The 13,913-nt window shown below is 60.2% G+C and overlaps 4 protein-coding genes across 4 annotated transcripts; 2 read left to right on the forward strand and 2 right to left on the reverse strand.

Moving 5' to 3' along the window:
- Positions 1–1,033: 1,033 nt before the first annotated feature.
- Positions 1,034–6,942, forward strand: PLICBS_008521 (uncharacterized protein; the record flags this gene model as incomplete). The annotated part of the gene is made up of 2 exons (XM_018323953.2): positions 1,034–6,664; positions 6,724–6,942. The coding sequence occupies 2 exons, from the start codon at positions 1,034–1,036 to the stop codon at positions 6,940–6,942; spliced, it is 5,850 nt and encodes a 1,949-aa protein (XP_018177132.2).
- A 1,164-nt stretch (positions 6,943–8,106) lies between these two features.
- On the reverse strand, positions 8,107–9,732 carry PLICBS_008522 (uncharacterized protein; the record flags this gene model as incomplete). Its single annotated transcript, XM_018323952.2, has 3 exons — positions 8,107–9,092; positions 9,153–9,608; positions 9,678–9,732. The coding sequence occupies 3 exons, from the start codon at positions 9,730–9,732 to the stop codon at positions 8,107–8,109; spliced, it is 1,497 nt and encodes a 498-aa protein (XP_018177131.1).
- Positions 9,733–10,894: 1,162 nt separating this feature from the next.
- On the forward strand, positions 10,895–11,524 carry PLICBS_008523 (uncharacterized protein; the record flags this gene model as incomplete). Its single annotated transcript, XM_018323950.1, has 1 exon — positions 10,895–11,524. The coding sequence occupies one exon, from the start codon at positions 10,895–10,897 to the stop codon at positions 11,522–11,524; it is 630 nt and encodes a 209-aa protein (XP_018177129.1).
- A 310-nt stretch (positions 11,525–11,834) lies between these two features.
- On the reverse strand, positions 11,835–13,492 carry PLICBS_008524 (T-complex protein 1 subunit gamma; the record flags this gene model as incomplete). Its single annotated transcript, XM_018323949.2, has 4 exons — positions 11,835–11,927; positions 11,986–12,623; positions 12,676–13,266; positions 13,324–13,492. The coding sequence occupies 4 exons, from the start codon at positions 13,490–13,492 to the stop codon at positions 11,835–11,837; spliced, it is 1,491 nt and encodes a 496-aa protein (XP_018177128.2).
- Positions 13,493–13,913: the final 421 nt, after the last annotated feature.

The following is a 13,913-nucleotide window of genomic DNA, read 5'->3' on the forward strand; positions in this document are numbered from 1 at the left end:
GCAGCCATACCCACCTGGACCCGCGTGCTGTTGCCAGAGCCGCCCCGGCCTGGCCTGCCTGACCCGACGACGAAGCCTTCTCGCCCTGACTCTGGTGCTCGTGCGACGAAGCGTTGCTGCTGCTCTGCTCTGCACCGCGGCACCGGCCCAAAAAAGCGCGTGCCGTTCTCGCCCGCCCGGTTTGCACCCTACGTACAACTATCAGTGCCACTGCCATTCCCGCTACCAAAGCAAGCACAGTGCCGTTCTGTAGGTACGCCATTGCTCCATTTCGGGCGCCATTTTCCTGCCAGCCCTTCACGTCACCGTCACCTTGACCGACGGCCCACTGTCTCTCCTCTCCGCTCTATTCGCCCGCGTCTTCGTCCCCGTCCAACCTCGTGACGACTCTGCCTCGCAGTGCAGCAGAGAGCCGCCGGCCCAACTCGCCCAATCTCCCGTCACGTCTCGTTGATTTGCTCACCAGCAGCAGCATCTCAGCAGTCACAGTCCCCGAACGCTGCACCTCACGTCTCGGCCACTAGGGTTGTCTGCCGCCCTCTGACGAGACCTCGCCGTTGCTCCCATCCTCGGCACTGCCGCCGCGTTCTAGGTACCGGCGCTTCGCCTTACGCTTCGATTCGGTGCGGGCCGGTACCTGCACGGGACAACGCACGTCGGTCATTGCGTATGCCCTCGGCCTGCCCTGCGCATGCGACATTCCGGCCTGCCCACCTACCTCGACGCCTCCATCGCCAGCCCGCTTGGCTGAGGCATGCCAGGGCCAGCGTCGCCGGCAGTTGACGAAAGCGAATCGCCTTCGCTGCCGCCTCAGGACGCGCCCATAAGCTCGACAGCAGCCGACACTCCGAACCCGTCTGCGACGCGTCGACCGACGCTGCCATCCGAACCTGCTGCCGCCGAGCCGTCGCCGCCGCTGCCGAGCGCAACCGATCAGAGTCGCTCTGCGAGATATGGACATGTAACGCTAAGCCCTGTACCACCACCACCAGCTCCGTCATCAACAAGGGTGCCCGGGGATGCGTGCAGCAGCATGGCACCACGCCGCTCCAGCTATCCTTCGCCTTCGCCGAGTGATATAGCAGGCAGGCTATTTCCAGAGCAGCCCGCTGGAGCCGGCCCCGACGACAGCCTCGGTACTACGGCCGCCAGAGGCAAGGGGCCAGCCCTCGCCAACACTGACGCTCCCGTCGGCTCGTCTCGTTCGGCCGCATCACAACAGCAGCTACACGAATATCGAGAGAAACTTGCGCGCGATCTGGAGCTCCGCGAGATGTCGGCTAGGGGAATTTCCGCGACGCAGGCGGACAAGCCACGCGTGTCGCCCATACTGGAGGAGACGGCGTCCAATTCTCCTCTGCATCTGGCCATGCCGACCAATGCGTCGACTGAGTCCGGAAACACGATCCGAGGCGGCGTAACACCAGGATTCGTCGCGGGCACACCTTCATACCCATTCCCGCGCATGGGAGCGTCCAATGTCGGCCCCCTGTTTCTCCAAAAGTCTCTGGGATCACCCCTTCCGGGCTCCAGGCTCCCCTACTCGCTCGGCTCGGAGCAGCGTGGCGTGCTGGACAGGGTGCTTTCTGAGAACTCTACACCCGCCTCCAACTACACATTCAATCCCTCTGGCGCCTCCCCCCAGATGGAGAATTTCGACTTTCCCGCCCCTAACCTGTACGACTTGTCGTTGATGCTCAGCGCAGAGCCCGGCCTGGATGCCTGGTGGAATACGGTTGTCCAGATCATGCGAGATGTGTACAAGGCCGAGCGCGTCACGTTAGCTGTTCCGGCGGATACCACCGATATCGAGAACGTCCCTTGGGGTCAGAAGGCGACATACAATGAACACCACGAAGATGAGCTCAGCATGGGCTACATGGCCAAGGGAAGCAGCGCGATGGAAAGCAGTGAGCGCGACGCTTCTTCCGACAACGTGGTTTCCATGAACGCCGTGATTGAGCCAGCCACACCCACTCGACCCGGCTTGCCAAGTCGACACTCATACACAAGCTACGAGGAGAGCAGGCAACGGTCGCAGGAGACGACGCCAAGCGCCATGCGAAGGCCGGCTCAATTGACAAGGAGCAAGACCCATTTCCCCTCAGTCCGTCTGCCAAGCCAAGTTGGTGAGAGCTATGTCAAACTCAACAAGGATGCACTGGATCAGCACGACGCCTCCGACGAAACTCAAGAGGTTCCCAGCTGGGAAACGCCGTTTGCTGCGCGGTATGAAGGCCAAGGGCGGGTATTACCTGTGCTCCAGGCTTTGGATTATGAGGCAGATCCCCTTATAGACCACGCGGGGGTAATGAGAGTGCTCCAACGCGGACGGCCTGTTGCCCTGACGAGGAGCTACCCGTACCTCCCGCCCACCAATCCCTTGGGTCAAGATCAAGCGACAGATCCGCAGCAGGGATCGAAGCCTAGCTCAGCTGACTCGACGAAGCGACCTAGAAAACAGCGATCCGAGTCCATCTCCAAGCTTTCTTCCATGTTCGCGGGCCCTACGCGAGCCAAAAACAGCTCTGCAGAAAACGCCGCGACAATAGCGTCATGCTTGGATGACCACGAACCAAGACCACCCACGCCCCGGTACGAGGAGTATGAACAAGCCCCGCCATCTCCTTGGTCACAATCACCCGCCCCGTCTCCCGCCGTGCGGGCGGATCCGAAGGAGAACCCCTTCTTCACCGACGCCATGGTAGACGAAGACTCATTCAATCCCGGTTCGGCCCCAACTTCTTACTCGGGCATGAGGCCCCCAGAAGCTATTGGAGTTGACAATTCATGGACCGTACTACACATACCTCTCACGCATGTGCTACTGTCTCGGCCCACGCCGCCGTTCAAGCTTGATGCCACAGCCATGGAGCAACGATCTCACACCCGCGCCAAAGAAGGGGCGACTGCTGATCGGAACGAGCCGCACGAGTCGGAGCGCCTAACACCTGATCACCTGCGGAAGGACAAGCATGCCCCCATCGCCATCTTGTCCATACTCAGCCCCATCATACCATATCCTTCCAATCTGCGGCAATCTCTGGAACACCTTGCTCCGCATATGGCTACGTCTTTCTCCATGTGCCGCCATTACACAAACTTGGAGATCGAGTTGGCTGGCATTCAGCGGCGACGGCCAGCCACAGCAGGCTTCGGCGCCGTGACACCATTCCCGCGGCATGTCAACAACATACCGTACCTGGCGCCTGGCGACAGTGCGTTGCAGCAATCTCTAGGAGGCAGCATAACCAGCCCTAGCGACTATTCCGGAGTGTCCAAGAGTGCCACAGGCTCTCCACTTGGGACTCCTGGTTGGGATCAGGGATCTCTCAACTTTCTCGTCGACAAGAGGCAGCCCGCCGGCAGCCCAGCAGCCATTGCTCAGGGGGCCGAAAGCTATTTCAGCAGTAAACAGAGGCCGTCTTCCGCGCGGCATGATACCTGGGGCCCGGGGCCCCAGGTTTCGAGGACAGGGTCAAAGGACAGCTCCCCTGGGGAAAAGAGGCAGTCCTTTTTGCTGGCTTCGAAATCGAATCTGGACCGTCCCGCCGAGAAACTCCCATCAGATGTCGATGAACCGTCGGTACAGGCAAGGAGTCAACCCGCCACCAGGAATAGCTTTGTCTCGGCGGCGGAGGCTCCAAACGATAACGCAGTAGCAAAAGGTGCCGATAGGGTTGGCCAACCGACAAAGGGCGAACCGACTCACCCTTCACACGGCCATACTGTCCTGCACAGCTACGGTGCGGACTTTGCCTCAACCTTCCAGTCCCTCCCGCCAAGCTCTAGTCTCAACCGTCAACTTCCACAAACTCCTTCGGCCCCACCGCGCAGCGGCTCTCTTACGGCACTAGGGGTAGACATGCCGCCACCTTCTGACAGGCTAAAGGGCCTGATATTGGATTCATTACCAGCCCATGTCTTTGTGTCTCTACCGCAAACCGGAGAGACGGTTTGGGTGAATAGCCGCTTCCTCTCCTATCGCGGTCAGACTGTCGCAGATTTGTCGGCAGACCCGTGGGGCAGCATCCATCCCGATGACCGCGAAGGGTATCTGAAGGCTTGGGGCCACTCACTCAGGACCGGAGAGCAGTTTTCGAGGACGGTGCGCATAAAGCGATTTGATGGTGTGTACCGATGGTTCTACGCCAGGGCCGTGGCATCCAAAGACAAGAGGGGTGTCATCATGCAGTTCCTCGGCTCGTACATGGACATCCACGATCAGCACATCGCCGAGTTGAGGGCGGCCCGGCAAGAGGAGATTGAAGCTTCAGAGGCCAAACACCGCTTACTTGCTAACCTTATCCCTCAGATCATCTTCACCGCCACCGAAGATGAGGGCATCACCTTTGCCAACGAGCAGTGGCTCTCGTACACGGGCCAAAGCTTCGATGGTGCGATGAACTTGGGCTTCATGGACCACGTCCATCCAGACGACTTGGCGCGCTGTCGACTGCCAACAGAGAGCCGCCGACAGGAGTCCAAGGAAGCCGTCAAAGTTGGGAAAGACAAGACATCTGGCAAGGCCGGGTCTCCCACTTTATCTTCTGTATCAGCTCGAGGCCCTGGTACGAAGCCGGTGCCTCCCGGCTCGTCTGGGAACCCCAGTCCTCCCTCGCAGCACGGCCAAGAGTTGGTGTCACCTGCCGACCTGACAGAGCTGGCAAGGAGGGGCATCATCAAGGTCACAACCGACACGAGCGGTAGACTCTCGTACACAACCGAGGTCCGGTTGCGCTCGAAGACCGGAGAGTACCGCTGGCACCTCATCCGCTGTGTGGAAATCGATACAATCGACTTCGGCCGCGGTGCTAGCTCGTACTTCGGTTCTGCTACAGACATCAATGACCACAAGATCCTCGAGACGAAACTCAAGGTCGCCATGGAGTCTAAAGCCAGGTTCCTGAGCAACATGTCCCATGAAATCAGGACACCACTCATCGGCATCTCGGGAATGGTCAGCTTTCTTCAGGACACAACATTGGATGAGGAACAGCGCGATTATACCAACACCATTCAGACCAGCGCAAACAGCCTAATTATGATCATCAACGACATTTTGGACCTCTCCAAAGTCGACGCCGGAATGATGAAGCTCAAGTTTGAGTGGTTCCATACGCGGTCTCTGATAGAGGACGTCAACGAACTTGTGTCCACAATGGCAATTGCGAAGCGCCTCGAGCTCAACTATCTTGTGGATGCAGACGTGCCCGCTTGGGTCAAGGGAGACAAGGTCCGCATCCGGCAGGTGTTGCTCAACGTCATTGGCAATGCTATCAAGTTCACTACCGAAGGAGAGGTGTTTAGTCGATGCCAAGTGTACACAGAGGCCTCTTCCAAACACGGCGAGAACGAGATCGTGCTCCAGTTTGCCATAACCGACACTGGACGCGGGTTCTCCAAGGAGGAGGCCGAGCTCATTTTCAAGCCGTTCAGTCAGATCGACGGCAGCAGCACACGACAGCACGGCGGAAGTGGACTCGGCCTCGTCATCTCCAGGCAGCTCGTTGAACTCCATGGCGGCAAGATGGAGGGAAGCGCGGAACCGGGCAAAGGGTCCACGTTCACGTTCACGGCAAAGTTTGCTCTTCCCACACCCGAAGACCACCCCGACCAGCTCCCAAGCAGTTCTGTCGCAAGTCGACAAAGCTCGTCGGAAAGCGTGACCCAGTCAAAGAAGCAGGTTCCGGCGATTGAACATTTGCAGGGTGGTAAAGGAAAGCCGCATGGCGCCGTCGAGGCCGAGCCGTCGGCCGCGGGTGCGACCTCCGCCGGTAGTTCCGGTGCGTCTGTTTACTCGGGCCGGACACATGTCACAGATGCCTCGTCAACCACGTCGGCAAGCACGGGTTTGGCCCGATTCAGCGAGGCAGCCAAGGCCAGTGGACAAGACCTCTCTCAGATGCAACTCGAAATGCGCTTCGACAAGGGGTCACCAGGTCGTACCGCGACTCCCGACAGCACCCTCCACCCCTCGCCCGATCTGAGGCCACCCATGTATTCCATTCTCATCATCTGCCCGCAGTACCATAGCCGGGAAGCAACGACGCAGCACATTGAGATGACGCTCCCCAAGGACGTGCCGCATCAGATTACGGCTCTCGGCACCGTCGAAGAGGCGCAAAAGTTCATCGGCGGCGAGGACCCCATCAACTTTACCCATATTGTTCTCAACCTCCCGTTGGCGGAGACAATCATCAACATGATGGAGCAGATCACTAAGTCTCAGAAGCTCGACAGGACAACCATCGTCATCCTCTCGGACTCGGTACAGCGCCAGGCTGTCCTGAGGCAAGCCGCAGACACGCCACACCAGAGCCTGTTCGCGGACAACTCAGTGACCTTCATCTACAAACCGGTCAAGCCGTCGCGCTTCGCGGTCATATTCGATCCGGATAAAGTACGGGAGCTCAGTACGGATCGGAACCGGTCCACCGCGCAGCAGATGGTGGAGAATCAAAAGGCCAGCTATCAGGAGATCGAGCGGCGCATGGGCAACAAGGGGTACAGAGTCTTGCTGGTCGAGGACAACCCTGTCAACCAGAAGGTCTTGATAAAGTACCTGAAGAAGATTGGCGTAGATGTTGACGTCGCCGTGGACGGCGTCGAGTGCACCGATAAGGTGCTGTCGATGCCCCACAACCACTACTCCCTGATCTTGGTAGGAAACCCCTCACCTTTGTGTTGCTCGATGAGACAAAGGCTAACGCAGGCGACCAGTGTGACCTACACATGCCGCGCAAAGACGGCTACCAAGCGTGCCGTGAGATCAGGCAGTGGGAGGAGGCCAGCCAGTTGCCCAAGATGCCTATAATTGCGCTGTCCGCGAACGTCATGTCTGACGTGCAGGACAAGTGCATAAGCGCTGGCTTCAGCGACTATGTCACGAAGCCGGTCGACTTTATTGACCTGAGCAGAGCCATGGCCAAGTTCTTCTGAATGGGAGGGTCAAATCGCCAGGGCGGAGCATCCATCGGCTCTGCCCCTCTCTCACCAGCCAGGTTGAAGGAACGCCGAATAGGAAGCGGCTGTACACCCTATTAATACTTTCTCGGCGCTTTCGACGTCTCTCTGCTTGGTGTTAGAGCTCCTGGCGACATCCAAGTCGTGGACCACTTCTGGGAGCTAGCCAAGCCTGGTAATTGCGGGCAGCCTATTTTACACCTGCATACAGCACGGAGACACTGGGGTTTACGGATCTTGCCTTTTGCTTTACAACTTGTTTTTTTCTTCTTTAATCTTTCTGCAATGGAACGCGAGAGCGTTGCTGCGCTGCTTTTGAACCTTGTTGTGTCCGCGGTGCAAGGCACTCCACCAGCGGGGGAAGGGGTTATGTCTTTTTTCCTTCTTGACCGACGGCGGCTTACCGGCAGGGGCTGACCGACCTTTGCTCTTTATTCTTGTTATTTTCGTCTCATTTTGCATTGCGCCGCGGGAGTTCTCGGGGATGGAAGAGCCCGACGGGACGGGGAGGGGGGAGATGATATCTGACGGCGGCTCATTGGCGCCGCCTTATCCCCCCTGGAAATTGAGCCACTCCGCTTGCCGCACGAGGCAAGGAAACGGACGGGCTGCTGCGCGGGAGCAGGACACGGGGGACAAGGGGAAATGGAAGGCAAGGGAAGGGAAGGGGATCTTATTTTTATGTATAGATAGAGTCGAGCGAGGTAAAGGCGACCGATACCCCCGGGCGGGAAACGGCCAAGGGAAAGGGAAAGAAGATTCAAGACGAAGCTGTATTGCCGTTATGCATTCTCTGTGCCAAACGCGCCAAACGCGCCGACATCGTGAGGCCACACAAGAGATTCGACAACCTTAAGTCGGGCAAGAAGTGATAAGAAATACTTGGATCAAGCACGCTCTATTGTTTATTTATAGCCCGACATACTTTGCCGCGTCTACGTAAACCAATCCCAGTGTCCCAGGGCTACTGTATATATATATATGAATGTGCCCGCCAAAACTCCAAGTCGTGATGTGATCGTCGTGGTCTGAAAGTCGTGCAGGCGCGGCTGGCTGTTAAACAACCCGCCCACGTCATCGCTTTTACGTCTTCAAACGCCGGTGTGCGTGCCGCCGCCGCCGCCGTCACTGCCGTCCTTTTCAGTAGACGCTCCCCTGGATGCTCCGATCCTCCTTCTCGGCACGGTCGAGGTCTTCCATCCCGGAGTCGTCTGCCTCTGCGTCCACGTGGTTCGCGTCCGTGCCCGCCGGCGCGTCCCCGAGGCGGTTCGCAAACTCACCTACGCGAGAGTTCATCTCCTCGCTGTTCTTGCCGCTGAGGCGGCCATCCGCCCTACTTCCACCGCCGGCACCGGTGCCGTTGGGTGAGCGGAAGCGCGCATTGATGGTCGCGAGGCGGTGCCGCCGCTGGGTGTCGTCTTCGGAGGCGTCGCTATCGCTTCCGGCGAGCGAGGCGTGACCCGAATACGTGCCGCCAAAGTCGCGTCCGACGTGCAGGTGCGGAGACTTGAGGCCTCGGGCGCGGTCCTCGGCGGTGATGAAGGAGGGCGTACCGTCGGGGGAGGAGAGGGCCGGGTCGGGGGTGCGCGTGGCAATGACCTCGACCGTGGGCGCGGGGCGGTAATCGCTTTGCTCATCGTCACCGTCGTCGGAGCTGATGAGTTGTTGATGGCGGTGGTGTTGCCTCCGGGTTGCAATGGTCAAGCCTGCGTTGCTGCTGCTGCCGTTGCTCCCCTGGGCGCTGTGCTCAATGTCCCTCTGCCGCAGTGCCTCGAGGTCGTGCCGCTTCTTATAGTGGCTCGTGTGGTTGCAGCCATCCGGGCAGCCGCCCCAGCGGCGCGTCACCACAAAGGTCTTGTTGCGCTCGAGCTTGACCTCATCCTTGGCCGCAGCGGCGGCGTTGCCGTTGCTGCTGCCGCTGCCGCCGTCCTTTGCGATGGTGAGGGCACGCTCGCGGCGAAGCTCGGACCAGGTACGCAGCTTGGTCTCGAGGAGGTACTTGCCGTTATCCTGCTTACGCATGATGAGGAACTCGCAATGATCAACGTTGCGCAGATCCTCAAAGTACTCGACGGTGAAGTGATACCACTTCATGAGAAAGACACGCGACATGAGGCCGTGCGTTACTAGTGCAGCATTGTCAGTCATGGGTTCGCCATCACGCTGCAAGGGGAGTCAGGCCGTACCTAATACGCAAACGCTGGCAAAGTCGTCCTCGCCGAATTGCCGCCAGAGGGACTCGTTGAAGCCGCTCACACGGTCGTAGGCGTCGGCGGCGCTCTCCCCGTTGGGAATGCGGTAGAAAAAGTGGCCATAGTCGGCCCTCTCCTGCCACATGCGTTCCATCTCAGCGCTACACGGCTGAAAGTTGCCAAAGTCCTGCTCTCGTAGACGGGGCTCCTCGTAGACCTTGATATTTGCGCGGCGGAAGGGCGACGGCTCGGGCTCGTCGGACGTCAACGTGGACAGGATGCCCTCGGTGGTCTCCCGTGTGCGGCGGTACGGCGAGGTGAAGAAGTGGAGCGTGTCGTCGGGACGGAGGAGGTTGCGCAGGCGGCGGCCAGCTTCGTGGGCTTGGTTCCAGCCATCGGGCGTGAGCTTTACTCGGTGATCGGGTATGGACTGGTGGATCTCGCGGTTCTCTGGGCAGGCACATGCGTCAGTTGGTCTGGCTGGGAGACATGGTTGATTGAGGGTCTAGGGAAGCTCACTATTGCCCTCCGACTGCGCATGGCGAACTAGAATAATCAACCGTGGCTTCGTCATGGCCACTGGACGAGACCGTCGGGGCTGCGATGCTCCCAGGGCCGGCGGTCAAGCGCTGAACCTTGCGAGTGAAGCAGCGGGGTGCTAATTGTCTGCGTTCGGCGCCGGTTCAAGGACGGCGGTTAAGCACACGAGACGGTGGCGAGGCGTGGATAGTGAGAGTTGGGACGGACGGCGAGACACCTGCCGTTGAGGAGGGCGCGACTTGAGGAGCGGATGAGGAGGTGAGGAGCAAGAAACGTCGGGTATATGCAAGCACGGAAGGATTGAAGAAGTGGTCGGGGAGAAGTCGCAGTCGATGGGCCCCTCCGCGGTGGAAGACGCCGGGTCATAGTGGGCTGCCGGGGGCCTGGTGCGGCGCCTGAGACGCCTGGAGGGGAACCCCAAGGCGGGGCCGTCGAGGTTGGTCTTCGGGGCAAACCGCTACCGGCACTGCCGCGCCAGCATTGCCGGGGGCGGCGGCTTACAAACAACCTCCACTAAGAACCTCCCGGGAGGTTGCTGTCCCAGTGGCGAGCCAGCGCGCTCTAGGGCCTGCCACGTGCTTCTCTAGCGGATGACTCCTCCGCTCTGGCTCGTATGGTACTTTTTTCGGCCATAGATGCCGTGCATCGCTGGAGGGAAGCGTGTCTGTCGGTTCTGATCCGAGAGGCCTTCAGGCGGCCAACCACGACAATTGGATATGGAGGGCCCTGAGGCTTTGATGGCGCCCAGGTAACTTGGGTGGTCTGCAGGGGCTGTGTTGGCTGGCTCCTGTCAATGACCTTGGCCCGGGAGCCACCCCTGGGGGCCCGAGTTGGTGTGGTGTGGGTGTGGGGGGGCTAGGTACCTTACCGTGGCGGCCAGCGTTGTGGTCCCGAGCAGGTAGGCAGCGCCCAAGTTTTTTCCCTGTCAGCCTTGTCATCACCAACGTTCTCAACCTCCATTCTTTGATCTCTGCGATTCCGCATCAACGGGGTTCCCGACACCCATCCTCTCTTCGGGCGCGCCGCATTGAGCAACAACTACGCACTTCGACACACGTAGAACCTCTGCGCGCGCTCTCGACCACCCGAAGCAGACGAGGACCACTCCTACGCGCTGCCCCTCGCGAACCGGCCTCCCACGCCTACCCGCAACCTATCCCATCACACACATCGCCCTCACCATCACCACCGCCATCATGTCCGGCGAAGGCCCCGAATCCATTCCCACCTCCGCCGACCCGCGCTCCCACCGCCCCACCAAGAAACGCGCCCTCACCCCCCTCTCCGCGCAAGCCGCCTCCCTCGACGCCCTCTTCGCCAACCCGGACCGCCCCGTGCGCGTGCCCCCCTCCTCCGGCTCCGGCTCCGGCGGCAAGCCCGGCTCCGGTGGTCCCGCCTCCTCCGTGCCCCCGGAGACGGTCGCGCACGTGCAGGGCTCCAGCGCCGGCGCCGGCTCCGGCGAGTTCCACGTCTACAAGGCCTCGCGCCGGCGCGAGTACGAGCGCCTGCGCGCCATGGACGAGGACCTGCGCAGGGAAAAGGGCCAGGAGGAGTTTGACCGCCTCAAGAGGGAAAGGGATCGCAAGGACGAGGAGAGGACGAGGAAGAATAGGGAGAAGAGGGAGAAGATGAAGGCGAGGAAGGGGAAGAAGGGCAAGGGCGGCGGCGGCGGCACGGCCAGCAACATGACGCAAGCGACGGCTCCGACGACAGACGGAGAGCACGCAGTCTCTGACAAGGACGACAAAGCAGAGCAGGGCGGCGCGGACCAAGCACCAAATGCCGCGACGCAGCCTGCGGGCCTCATTATCCACGACGATGACTGAGCTCCAGGACACCACATGTTTATGGACGATGGCTGCATATAGGATAGATCTTTGACATCGAGCGTTGACACAATGATACCCACATCACCTACCGTCGTCTTCCCACTCACTCCGTGTCGACTGAAGCGAGCTTACTATATCGAAGCTTGGTTGATCTTGTCTATTTTGAGTCCTCCGCGTGGTCTAGGTCTCGTCTCCGTCTCGTCCGCTTGTCGTAGTACAGGGGGTATGACCAGAGCAAACACACATGCTAGTCTTCCACCATTGTTCCATCACCCAACAGCCCTTGCCATCCCGTGTCGATACCCCATTAATCATCGCCGCCGCCGACTCCCGGCGCGCCGCCTTGTTGCGCCTTCTTGGCGCTGCAGATGTCGTCCACTCTTAGCAGCAGGCAAGCGGCCTAAGAATCATGTTAGCGTCCGCCATATCACGCACGGCTTCAGGGATCCGAATCTCACCTCAATGGCCGTCTTGATGCTCTGCAGCTTGATAGCCTCCGGCTCCCACACTCCGTACTCCTTCATGTCGACAATGGTGCCGGTGTCACCGTTGACGCCCCACGAGCTCTTGCCCTCGGCCTGCTTGGCCCGCAGGTCCGTCAGCACGCGCACCGGGCTCTTGCCGGCGTTCTGCACCAGGGTTCTCGGGATGACCTCCATGGCATCAGCCACCGCCTTGTACGGCCACTGCTGCACGCCCTCGATGCCCTTGGCCTTCTGAGCAAGCCTGACGGACACGGCCATCTCTGTGGCGCCGCCGCCGGGCGACAGTCGCGGGTGGAACATGACGTTGCGAGCCACGCCCATGGCGTCCTGGAGGTTCCGCTCGATCTCGTTGAGCACGTCCTTGGACGGGCCACGCAGGAGGACGGTGCAGGCCTTCGGGTCCTTGCACTTTGTGAGGAAGGTAAAGTACTCGTCGCCAATCTTCTCAATCTCGAACAGGCCGCATCGGGTGCCGACGTCGGAATCCTGGAGGTCTTCTACCCGGTTAATGATGGTGGCACCGGTGGCGCGGGCTATTCTGTTGTTGTCGGTCTTGCGCACACGGCGCAGCGCTGTGATGTTGGACTTCATGAAGAAGTGCTGGGCGAGGTCTGGCATATGGTCAGTCAACGCTCGGCCGCTTAGTTCACCAATGCAACCTACCGGACACGCCCTTCTCAGTGATGACGAGGTCGGGCTTGACGGCGATGATGGCGTCGCACATCATCTTGATCTGCTCCTCCTCGATCTGGAGGATGCGGTTCCAGTCCTCCTCTTTTGTGATCTCGATGTTCGTCTGGGATTCTCCCTTCTTGTATTCCAAGGGGCAGTCCAAGAGGACGATGCGAGGGTTCTCGATGCGGCGTCGCATCTTGGGGTGCGTAATGTCCTTGTTGAGCATCAAGCCGTCGAGGACCATGCTGTCCTCGATCTCGCCGCCGGGGACCTTTTCGATTCGAGCGTATCGCTTGATGTCGACCTCGGTCTTGCCATTGCCGGCCTCCCAGGTGACGGTCCGCACGGCCTTGAGGGCAAGGTCGCACATCTGGTCCATCCACCGCGAGACGAACTTGGTGCCGATAGAAGAGGAGATGAGCTGGTTCATGGCCTTGTCATCGTTGATGTCGATGGGCAGCGATACTTCGTCGATGATGTCGAGGGCGTCCTGGAGGGCGCGCTTGAAGGCGGAGATGATGACGACGGGGTGGATGTTGCGCTCGAGCTGGGGGAGAGCCTGGGCGAGAATCTCACCAGCTGTTGGGTGCGCGTGTCAGACTTGGAGCGGGATCGCTGAGGGGGCGAGGCACATACCCAGAATAATGACTGTTGTGGTTCCATCGCCAACCTCCTCGTCCTGCGTCCGGCTGAGCTCGATCATGCTCTTAGCGGCGGGGTGGGAGACCTCGATCTCTCGGAGGATGGCGTGGCCGTCGTTGGTCAGGACGATGCCACCCATGGGGTCGAGGAGCATCTTGAGCATGGCCTTGGGGCCGAGGCATGATCGAATGATGTCGGCGACGCTGTGCTCGCGACGGAGATTAGCGGAGCTCGGGGGGCTCGAGGGCGGTGACGGCAGGCAGGCAGCAGCAACTCACGTCTTCGCGGCGGCAATATTGGACAGCTGAGCTTTCCTTCCGGTCTGCCTCTCACCACTCCCGGTGTCTGCGAGGGTCGCGTCAGCTTCCGGGGCGGTGCGCGGGCGGATGCCGAGCTATGCGTTCGGCGGGGGGCACGTACTCATTACCAAGACTGGAGCTTGCATGATGGGCAACGTCGGCTGAAGCACAGTCGGGGGATCGGGGCGAGTAAGGGGTGAGGCGCCGCGCCGAGGATCTCGAGAGGACGGACAGGCGTTCGTCGGGCTCGGGGCGGGAAAAGGAGAGGAGGGCCGTCGGCAGTAG

This window comes from Purpureocillium lilacinum (genome assembly GCF_023168085.1).
Source record: "Purpureocillium lilacinum CBS 284.36 DNA, scaffold_6, whole genome shotgun sequence".
Lineage (NCBI taxonomy): Eukaryota > Fungi > Ascomycota > Sordariomycetes > Hypocreales > Ophiocordycipitaceae > Purpureocillium > Purpureocillium lilacinum.